Raw genomic sequence first — 11,700 nt, 5'->3', positions numbered from 1 at the left:
TCACATTAAAAACACACTTACACTTCCTCAGACCTGGTCTCAACCATCGGACTCCAGCAGGCTCCACCCTGGAAGGAGGAGGGGGGGGTCAGACGAGCACACTCTCTTTCAGTATGCACACGTGGACATTACATGGCTCTCATACACACAGTTAGACACTGATAAAGGTACAGCCCAACATTTTCACAAATACACTGCAATCCATGCATGGATCAAACTGCTGATGATTTGGACTCATCCTGGGTCTGGCAGTACACCACTGTATTGAATGAAAAATGACTGATTCAGACTATGACGTTCATTATCTTTATATTCCTATTCTTTTTAGCTAGAAAGGACACCTCCCTGCCTTTGCTGCCAGCTGTTTTTCGCCTCTTGGTGTCAGTGTGGTTACTGTACATGACCTCTGAGTGAGTCCAGCATTGTTAGCATGTGTTTTGGTACCACCTAAAATCTGTTGTGATTTCTGAATTAGGATTAGAAGGAAACCTGATTTTTCTCTAAAATACTGTTATTCATCAGTTACAAGAGGTTTTTTGTCAGTTTTGGGTTTTTTTTAGTTGTGAGCAAGGAAAAGATATTCCTGTTCTGTGATTTTTCTTTATTAAAAGAATAGGAAGCGAGTGAAGGACACAGAAATGTTTCCACCTCTTCCTCCTCTATCAGACATTCTCTCCATACCTGAGAGTGGCCAGTCTCCAGCTCGGATCCGTCTGTCCAGCCGACAACAGCTTAATTCCTGAGGTTCCTGGATGATTGTAGCTCAGGTCCAGCTCTCTCAGATGGGAGGGGTTGGAGCTCAGAGCTGAGGCCAGAGAAGTACAGCCTTCCTCTGTGATCAGACAGCCTGACAGACTGCAGACACACAAACAACAATCCATCTGTGAACATTGATTTTCTACTGATTGAAGCCGTCCAGAAAGATGGCGCCACTGCATGTGGCTCGCCGTCTGCCTCTGTCAGTTGTGCTATAGTTGTGCTATAGTTTGTTTTGCTTCTGATAACTCTTGTCACCAAACTCAATTGACAACGACCGGTCTAGGTCTTGTCTTGGTCTCAACGGACTTTGGTCTTGGTCTCGGATCCCTCAGTCTTGTCTTGGTCTCGCTGTCTCGGATCGACATAGTGGTCGGGAAATTTGGAATCAACAGTATCCATGACACACAATGTAAAGTTCGATAATATGTCATGCGCAAAAGCATCATGTAATGAACCACTGGTCTGTACCGTACATTATCATTACGGGGGTTGTCGGAGCTTAATGCGCGGTAGCATTAATGACGGATGAACTCAGAAGCGTGCCATGTAACCTGTATAGAGCAGTCTGTTGTGCACAGGAATAAACTGCATAAAGTCCATGTAAGTTGCAATAATACTTGGATAAAGTGTGTCAAGTTTGTTTCTAACGTAAGGCATGTTACTGTGTTAGTATTGTGAGCTATCTGAATATTTTTTCGTTCTGTACTCATGTTACATACACCCATGTAGGGATGGGTATCGTTTAGGTTTTATCTGATACCGGTGCCAAACCGGTACTTTTGAAACGGTGCCGGTGCTTAAACGGTGCTCGAACCGGTGCTTAAAGAATGGAGAACACAAGCTTTGTCCAAAAACCTCTCATGTTCAGCTGTTTTTTTGTAAAAAGATAACAATGTTAGCCTTTTCTGCAGCTATAGGGCATATATGGTATCACTCTTGGCTGGAAGCAGTGCTTAAACAATGGAAAAAACCACAAATTTGTCCAAAAACTTCTCATGTTTACCTGTTTCCCACTTTTTCTTTGGTCATTTTAGCCTTTTTGGCCAGGGTGAAGGGAGTATCTGCCATCAAACAAGAAGGCAGCCGCATGTAGCTATGATGATGTTTGCTAGTTCACCTTACATGCATTAATTTAATAACGTGGTTAGCCTACTCAACGTAAATTAAACACGAACAACATTAAGCTACTCACGCAGAGAAGAACGGCTGCTGCTGCTGCCATCATCATCCTCATCATTTCTGCTACACTGGCAGGGCTAGGGGCCAGGACTCTACTCTTCAGCTTTTTGGGGGATGTTGCTAACTCTGGGTCCGATAACAGGCACCACAACTGCAGTAGATGCGCTCGGTGTGAGGTCTCGCAGCAAGCTATCAAATACGGCGCATTTCTCGGCTTTTAAAAAAAGACGCTATGCGTCGCCAGGTGTTTCATCGGATTTCAGGTGTTACCTCCTTTCCACAGTATCAGCTTAAAGCACTTGTTGCAGGCTGCTGAGTTTGCATATTTTGCTGTGAAGTACAGCCAGACTTTTGACCGCTTCGTCTTGGACATTTTTAATCTGTAGCTCTGCTCTAAAAGAACGTACGTACCTGGACCCGCCTACTATCCCCGGAAACGTAAAATGATTGGCTACAATTCGAAGTGTATCACATCTCAGGAAAAAAAAGCACCGAAATAAAGCACCGAAATGTGCGCTGCTTTTCGGTCTGGTTACTACCGTTTATGTCAGAACCGGTGCCATCATGGCACCGGACACCGGTACCCATCCCTACACCCATGTGCTATTATTTAGCTTAGACATGTGTGTCACTCAAGCTAGCAGTGCCCCATGAGAAACGGGCCGAATGTTTAAGTGTTCACGGGAGTTGTACCCTTGGCAAGCGGACTGAGGTATGTGATGTTATCTGATGTTATATTTTATTCAACTGATTTGTGAGACACCTTGATGCTGTTTAAAGCAGCCCCTCAATGACTGTAAATCTGAGAATTACTTGTTTTGAATTTACATGATTTAATTTAAGCTCATTTGTTTTTATTGTTATGGTTCAAAAGCACTGTATGGGTATAAATTTTTTCTTATTTTATAGTTTTCACTGTGCTCAACGATGTCCAGAGAATAAGCAGTGTTTGGTGAGGAAATAAATGGCTGCACCCGTTAGAGACTCTTCTGTCATGCCACACATCAGCTCTAAGAGCCGTGCTTAGAGAGTGCTTTGTAGTGAATCAGAAGAGTTGACTCCCATTGAGTGAGAGCCAGCTCTTCACTTAATTTCCTTTCACTGCTCAGCTCTCCCACAGTTGCTCAGCTATGCTCTAATTCCTCTATATTGTGGCCAACCACATGCGAGGATATAGGATAATATCATTATGTGAAAAACAGAGATGGTGAGAGATGTGACAGTCAAGTGGAGCGTGCGTCTGTCCTCTTAGTGAGTGAGACAGTAGAAAGCGGTGTGCGGGTGGATCGCAAAAACACATAAATATGCCTGACACCCGTAAACGTAGCAGCATCTGGCAGCAGTTTAAAGACTTTTTTGTCTCGGTCTCGTCTCCACTTTGTCTTGGTCTTGACTCAGTCTGCCTCGGTCTTGTCTTGGTCTCGATACCCTCTGGTCTTGGTATTGGTATTGTCTTGGTTTCGGCGGTCTTGACCACAAGTCTAGTATGAACACCAAAAACCTTTGGATCTGAAGTTTTTGCCATACGTTTTGAATGATACAATCACAAAGAACAAAGAACAGGGTATCCACTGCCCCTAGCTGATCTTCCTGACTACTTGCTATGTGGAATGCTTCCACATGGCCCGACGCACCGTCGTAGACGCCGGGGTAAACACGCCTGTTGGCTGGTGAAGCTTAAAGCTTGCCTTATCCTTTTTTCAGTGGCTGCTCTAGTTGATCTGTTCCATTGCATATAAAGGTGACTTGTGGATTGTCTCTTGTCTGGTTCCTGTGGTGGGCTTGGGTGGATGTGAGCCTGCTCGCTGCTGTTTTTCACACCTTGGGAGTTGTGGAATACATTTTTTGAATTTGTGCCCATTAACTTGGGCTTCACAGACAACTTCTGCCCAGACTCCAGCTCCAATGAGGATTGGCTCTAAAAAATGTCCTTAGCAAATAAAAACGTTCATCATATACAATTTTTCTTTCCTACAATGGATTGGATCTCCTTTTTGTGACTAAGACATGAATGAAAGTTCATGAGTCTAGTATTATTTCTGGACTGTTGCCATCTGATTGATCATTTCTTAATCCTCCAAGAATATCAGGTAGAGGAGAAGCAATATTGACTGTTTTTAAAAATAACTTTTACTGCAAACAACTCCATGTACCGGTTTCCCCCTCCAGCTTTGAGCTTCTCATTTTTGTAGCAGGAATCTCTCTGCTCTTAGTGTGTGCAATAATCTATTGCTCCACTAAGCTTAACTAAGATTTTTTTTAATGACTTTTCATGTTTTTTGGCTAAAGTTGTGCCTAAATATGATCAGATTTTAATAGTTGGTGATTTTAATATTCAAAATTCCTTTTATTAGGAAACTGGGGATTCAGTGTTTTCTCATCACAAACCTGTTTTGACATTTCTCTTGTGCATGAGTTTTAAGATCGAGCTCCACCCAGGTGCTACCGAATGTTTAACTCTTCTGCCATTGTTCTCTCCTCCTCCACTTTCATGAAGAAAATTTTTACTGACCCTGAGATCACTATTGGGCTCACCCCCGATTGAGCTGCTTTTGCAGTTTCAGGAAACCTGTACTGAGACCCTAAACATTGAGGCCCCAATTAAAAATTAGGTGCCCTGAATATATTTCTCAGCCCCGGTTAAATTAATCCACCCAAGCAGTCAGCCGTCAGTGTAGGAGAGCAGAGCAAAAGTGGAAAGACAAGTTGCATGTTTCTTTTGAAATGTGAAAAGACTGTTGGAAATTTTATCAGAAAAGAGTGCAGAATGAAAAATGAAAAATTAATGACAAAAATATTTTTTACCCAACTGAATACGTTTTTGGATAATAGTGGTATTATGGAGGTTTTTCAGTCTGGTTTTAAACATCTTCCTTCCACTGAGACAGCACTTTTATGGGGTTTTTATTACATCCTTACAGCAAAGTACTCTGGAAGCTCTGTAATTCTTGTGATTTTAGATCTTTCTGCAACGTTTGAGACTGTGGATCACAGTATTCTTATTTCTCATTTGGAACACTGGGTTTTTGTCCTCCTCTGCCCCCCTTTCTTGGGGGTGCCTCAGGGTTCAGTCCTTGATCCTCTTGTTTTCTTCCTACTTGCTCTCTTTGGGCTCTATTCTTAGAAAACATGAGATATCCTTTCACTGCTACGCAGGCGACTGCCTAATCCTAATGTTGGCTTATAAATGCCTAAACGGTCTTGCTCCTTCATACCTTTCTGAGGTAACCCTCAGAACGGTATAACAATAACATTGATCAATTTTCAGTCCAAAGACATGTAGTTAGTGGGGATAGGTTAATTGATCAATCTAAATTGCCCATAGGTGTGAATGCTGGAGTGAATGTAAGTGCGAATGATTGTCTGTCTCTGTGTGTTAGCCCTGCAACAGACTGGCGACCTGTCCAGGGTGTACCCCGCTTCTCGCCCTAAGACAGCTTTGACAGGCTCCAGCGCCCCACACCTTGACACAACAACAGTGTCAAGCACCTTGACACAACAACAGTAGTGTCAATGTGCTTTACACTCTAAGCTAAAGACTCTAGAACAATAAAAGAAAACAGAGAAAACCAACAACCAACCAAACAAAAATACATGGTCCTGTTCCGTAACCAAACAAACCATTCTCATCTTCTCCCGCTCTGTCTCTGATTATGTACAAGTCAGACAAGTCCTACAACGCCTCCTGGAAAATCGCCTGTTTGTTAAAGGAGAAAAATGCGAGTTTCATGTGACTACTGAGGTCTTTACACTGGCTGCCTGTCCGTCAGAGGATAGACTTTAAAGTTCTGATGCTGGTCTATAAAGCTCTGAATGGTTTAGGACCAAAATACATCAGTGACCTCCTGACCCAGTATGAACCTTCCAGATCCCTCAGGTCATGTGGATCCGGTCTTTTATCAGTTCCCAGAATCAGAACCAGACACGGAGAAGCTGCATTCAGCTTTTATGCTCCTTATATCTGGAACAAACTCCCAGAAAGCCTCAGATCAGCTGAAACACTCAGTTTATTTAAATCCAGGTTGAAGACTCACCTGTTCTCAGCTGCATTTGAATAAAGCCCCAAATCCACACTTTTAAGCTTAAATTTCAAAACTTATATTTTAACTACTGATTTTATCTACTGTTCTGTTTTGATTTTTGATTTTATATACTGTTGTGTTTGTTTGTTAGTTTGCTTGCCTTAATCAATTTTAAATCATTGTTTTTGTTTCTAATGTCTCTGTAAAGCACTTTGAATCACCTTGTTGTTGAATTGTGCTATACAAATAAACTTGCCTTGCCTTGCCTTGCCTTACTGTGTCATTCTTGGGCTACATCATTGAATGGGGCAATTAAGAGCCGATCCAGCTAAAGCACAAGCGGTCTTGGACTGGCTCTCTCCACCTAATTGCAAGCAGCTTCAACTGTTCCTGGGCTTCACCAACTTTTATCGGAGGTTCATTCGTGACTACAGTAAGATTGCTTTTCCGCTAACCTGTTTAACTTCCCCTAAGGTACCTTTCTGCTGGGACGATCGAGCTCGGGAGGCCTTCACGCAGCTAAAGAAACGCTTTGCTTTGGCCCCCATCCTCAGGCAGCTGGATCTCAGTGGAGGTAGACGATTCGGATGTAGGAGTTGGAGCCATTCTCTCCCAGCAACAAGAGGGTAAGCTCCACCCTTGTGCTTACTTTTCCTGTCGTCTCTCTCCCGCAGAGCAGAACTTCGACATCGGGGACCGGGAACTGCTGGCAATCGAAGTCGCCCTGGAGGAGTGGTGCCACTGGCTAGAAGGCACAGCAGAGCCCTATGGAGTATGGACAGACCACAAGAACCTCGAATACATCCGGTCGGCTAAACGCCCAACATGCCAAGTGGGCACTGTTCTTTACAAGATTCCGCTTCACTATCACCTACAGGCCTGGTTCTCAGAACGTCAAACCCGATGCTCTTTCCCACCAATTCACAGCCGCAGAGGATAAGACCCATGAGTCTCCTATTTTCCCTCCCACATGTGTAATGATGAGCCCTGTCGTGGGAGATCAAGTCCGCCATACGGACAGCGGGCGGAATTGGATCCAGGGACTGGCACCCCTGGATTACTATTTGTTCCCACGTCTGTTCGGTCACGAGTGCTACAATGGGCCCACGGGAGCCATCTCACCTGTTACCCGGGCATTCATCGCACCATCACCTTCATTCAATGGTTCACCTGGTGGCCTACACTTGCCAAGGACGTCCAGGAATACATCGCCGCCTACCTAACCGGTGCCCAGAATAATACCGTCAACAAGCCCGCTGCTGGCCTACATCATCCCCTACCTACGCCAAGCCGCCCATGGTCCCACATTACTGTTGACTTCGTCACTGGTCTTCCGCCGTCATCAGGTAACACAGTTATCCTCACTATTGTCGATCGCTTTTCTAAAGCCGCCCACTTTGTTGCTCTCTCCAAGCTCCCTACCACCCTAAAGACCGCCCGGCTTCTGTCAACCCATGTGTTTCGCCTCCAAGGGATCCCAGCGGAAATAATTTTGGACCAGGGTCCACAGTTCACCTCGTGTGTTTGGAAGGGGTTCTGCACCTCCTTAGGGGCCCAGGTCAGTCTCTCGTCAGGTTTTCATCCACAGACGGTCAGGCAGAACAGGCCAACCAAGAACTCAAGGCAGCTCTCCGCTGCTTGCCATCCACTCATCAAACCACCTGGAGTGAGCAACTGACATGGGTGGAGTACGCGGAGTACGCCCACAACAGCCTTACCTCGTCAGCCACAGGCGTTTCTCCGTTCAAGGCCTCCCTGGGGTATCAACTCCCCCCCGTTTTCTGCAATTGAAGGCGAGCACTTTGTGCCCTTTGTTCAGCAGCACCTGCAACGATGTTGGCGCGCATGGTGAGCTACAAGAGCTGACCTACTTCGCACTGCGGACAGAAACAAACAACTGGTGGATCGCCACAAGACCCCGGCCCCGGCATACTCCCCCGAACAAAGGGTTTGGCTCTGGACTAGGTTCGTACCACTAAGAAGAGAATCACAGAAACTCTCCCCCACCTTTATTGGACCATTTGAAATAGACTCCATTGTCAATCCCCCTTCCATGCACCTCAAGCTCCCCAGGACCATGCATATCAGTAATGTATTTCATGTTTCACAAGTCAAACCCTATCGTTCATGTCCTCTGTTAACATGTGTTTCTGTGTCTCTAGATTCCCCGGACACATCCTCTGTTAAATCGCAACTCCTGCGATGTGGCTCCTCAGAGCAACACATGACAGGAAGAAGTTAAACCTTTACTCAAAAAGCCATCTCTAGACGCAGCCGTCTTAGCTAATTACAGGCCAATCTCCAACCTTCCTTTCATATCAAAAATCAAATCTCCCCAAAAGCTAATGGAGGATGTCAGAGTGTCAAGCGAGAACATCCAGATCTGCAGCCTCAAAATTACTTCAATCAATCCCCAGACACAAACAGATTAACATAATGTACGCTGTTAAGTGCCAGGAGGATTGATGGATTTTGCACATCGGGGAAACCAAGCAACCTTTAGCGAAGCGGATGGCACAACACAGAAGACCCACCTCATCAGGCCAGGACTCTGCAGTCTATTTACACCTACAGGCCAGCGGACACTCTTTCAATGAATTTGTGCATGTAAATGGAGAGTCCTCTTCAGACACTAAGGTCAATTATGGTGTTCCACAGGGTTCAGTGCTAGGACCAATTCTGTTTACGTTATACATGCTTCCCTTAGGCAGTATAATTAGAACACAGCATACATTTTCACTGCTATGCCAATGACCCCCAACTCTATCTGTCCATGAAGCCAGATAACACACACCATTTAGTTAAACTGCATGAATGTTTTAAAGACATAAAGATCTGGATGGCCGCTAACTTTCTGCTTCTTAATTCAGATAAAACTGAGGTTATGTTACTCTGCCCTGAAAATCTTAGAAATATGGTATCTATGGTATCAGGAAATCATAAAAACTACCTGAAAAGCCTTCAGTTAATCCAAAATGCTGCAGCAAGAGTACCGACAAGGTCTAGAAAGAGACAGCATATTTCTCCTGTATTGGCTTCCCTTCATTGGCTTCCTGTAAAATCCAGAATTGAATTCAAAATCCTGCTCCTCACATAAAAGGTCTTAAAAAAATCAGGCCCCATCTTATCTTAATGACCTTGTAGTACAATATCACCCTATCAGAGCACTTCGCTCTTGCACTGCAGGCCTACTTGTTGTTCCTAGAGTATTTAAAAGTAGAATGGGATGGAGAGCCTTCAGTTTTCAGGCCCCTCTTCTGTGGAACCAGCTTCCAGTTTAGATTCGGGAGACAGACACTATCTCTACTTTTAAGATTCAAACTTTCCTTTTTGGTAAAGCATATAGTTAGGGCTGGACCAGGTGACCCTGAATCTTCCTTTAGTTAAGCTGCAATAGATGTAGGCTGCTGGGAGATTCCCATGATGCATTGAGTTTTTCCTTTCCAGTCACCTTTCTCACTCAATATGTGTTAATAGACCTCTCTGCATTGAATCATATCTGTTATTAATCTCTGGCTCTCTTCCACAGCATTTCTTTACTCTGTCTTCCTTCTCTCACCCCAACCAGTTGCAGCAGTTGGCCGCCCCTCCCTGAGCCTGGTTCTGCCGGAGGTTTCTTCCTGTTAAAAATGAGTTTTTCCTTCCCACTGTTGCCAAAGTGCTTGCTCATAGGGGGCCGTATGATTGTTGGCTTTTTCTCTATATCTATTATTGTATGATCTACTGTACAATATAAAACGCCTTGAGGCGACTGCTGTTGTGATTTGGCGCTATATAAATAAAATTTAATTGAATTTGTGTAGAGGCAGAAGAGCAGAGGAGAAGACATATCTGGGTGACAGGTCTATAGTCATTTAACACAATGATAGATGGTTTCTTCGAGACTGGAAATATTGTGGTTGTAAAGAATTCTGTGCCCACTCCTGTAGCGTTCCTCCTTATCCTTTCGAAGTTGTCTAAGTTTTGCTGTAAGCTAGGGTTATTATTGTATCTGCAGTACACAGAAGAGCCACCTCGTCAGGCCTGGACTCTGCAGTCTATTTAGACCTACAGGCCAGTGGACACTCTTTCAATGATGAGGATGTACACATCTTGGACACGGAGGAACGCTGGTTTGGCGCAGAGTCAAGGAGGCCATTTATGTGAAAAAGGAAAGACCATCAATGAATCGAGGAGGCGGTCTAAGGGTACATCTTTCACCATCTTACAATGCTGTGATTGCAGCCATTCCCCAACTCTCTGTGAATGATACTCATGGCCAGTGATCAATGTTCAAAGAACTAAGGCCACAGTCCATTGTTCCCTCTGTGGTGCTAGTTTCAGTCATTATGCAAATGTACTGTTTACGAGGTTGGGGAAACCTGCAGTCAGGTGAAACTGAAGAAGTCATTTGGCTGCGTGACAAAACGTTTCTACCCCTGAAAACGCTACATCCAGATGAACAGAATCAACTTTTGGGGATTTACTTAACTACATGATTGAGCATGCATCAAGATACACCAATCAGTACAGTTAAAGCAGGCCTGTAATTCGAGCTTGATCTGTTTTCTCACCATTTTGACAGATGGACCCACCGTCGGGACTGAAAGCCAACAGCTCACAGATTCTGTTGCATCAGGTCTGCGCTTTGTGTTTACGTCTTTTTTGCTCTAGATTCTGAAGCTGTAAGTTTCATCACTCTCCAACCAAATATGACTGAACCACCAGCTAAGGAATATCAAAACTAAGCTTCATATTTCGCTTTACATAAACATCGTCTTGAATTCCCTCTTACAGTTACTGTTTTTTTCCACCACGACAAAAAAAACAAACGAAAAAAACCCCCACACTTCCTGCATGATCAGAATTATAACATTTGTGACTGTCTGAGACAAAATTTGCCTGATTCGAATCAAACTGGGGCCTTGTGAATCTGAATTGAATCAATTATAGAAATCAGTGATGGTATCCAGCTCTACCCATTACCCAGTATCCACCATCCTCCAAACCAGATGTAACTAAAGGTTACCTGTTTAATTAAAATCTTATTTATATTATTGCATAATCAGCAGTGAAAAGTCTCAACTCTGACCTGAGAGATTCCAGTGTACAGTTTGGAGTCTGTATTCCGACAGACAGAAACTTCAGTCCTGCATCCTTCAGATCACAGTTACTCAGGTCCAGCTCTCTCAGACTACAGTACTGGGAGCTGAGAACTGAGGACAGAGCTTCAGAGCTTCTCTCTGAGAAGTTACAGTGAGTTAGTCTGAAAGGATAAAAGAGAATCATTAAAACAAACAATGATGTCCATGAAGGTTCTCAGTCATCCAGGTCATCGTAGTCTAAGGAGCTTGGAAGAAAAAAGCGTCTGGACTTTAAGTTGCTTGAAGACGTTTCAGCTTCTTCAGTTCTAGGGTCAAATGGTGGAGAGTCCCAGATTTACGCCCTGTGGGAGTATCCCTCCAAGATGGACAATGGACCCCTTTTAATCCTCTACCTAATCACACGAGCCAAGGTGGGAAAACGGGTGTAGGCCATAATCAGCAAAGGTTTCGGTTCTGAGATCCCTTCCCAGACACATTAACGCCCACTCACATCCTGGGCCATCTAACCTCAGGAAATCACATGATAGGGTGGGACTAGGTTTCACAATGAGCTCAACCAAAACCTTGGCTGATTGCGGCCTACACCCGTTTTCACACCTTGGCTCATGTGCTTAGGTAGAGGACCAATAGGGGTTCGATTGTCCCTCTCGGAGGGA

The 11,700-nt window shown here is 44.3% G+C and overlaps 1 protein-coding gene and 1 long non-coding RNA gene across 2 annotated transcripts in view; both read right to left on the bottom strand.

Moving 5' to 3' along the window:
- Nucleotides 1-11,700, bottom strand: part of LOC146507506 (uncharacterized) — a 138,279-nt gene that overhangs the window by 95,097 nt on the left and 31,482 nt on the right. The gene's annotated exons all lie outside the window — the stretch shown is intronic.
- The window catches only part of LOC146507507 (protein NLRC3-like), a 35,312-nt gene that overhangs the window by 1,285 nt on the left and 22,327 nt on the right, over nucleotides 1-11,700 (bottom strand). Inside the window, exons 7-9 of the mRNA XM_085181563.1 lie at nucleotides 11,032-11,205; nucleotides 682-855; nucleotides 22-68 (exon numbers count right to left, since the gene is read on the bottom strand). Of these exons, the coding sequence (XP_085037689.1) occupies nucleotides 22-68; nucleotides 682-855; nucleotides 11,032-11,205 (395 nt within the window). The remainder of the gene's footprint in view (nucleotides 1-21; nucleotides 69-681; nucleotides 856-11,031; nucleotides 11,206-11,700) is intronic.

The sequence above is a fragment of the Neolamprologus multifasciatus genome, chromosome 12 (genome assembly GCF_963576455.1).
Source record: "Neolamprologus multifasciatus chromosome 12, fNeoMul1.2, whole genome shotgun sequence".
NCBI lineage: Eukaryota > Metazoa > Chordata > Actinopteri > Cichliformes > Cichlidae > Neolamprologus > Neolamprologus multifasciatus.
The sequence above is the reverse complement of the archived record's forward strand: the minus strand, read 5'-3'. Positions and strand labels throughout refer to the sequence as shown.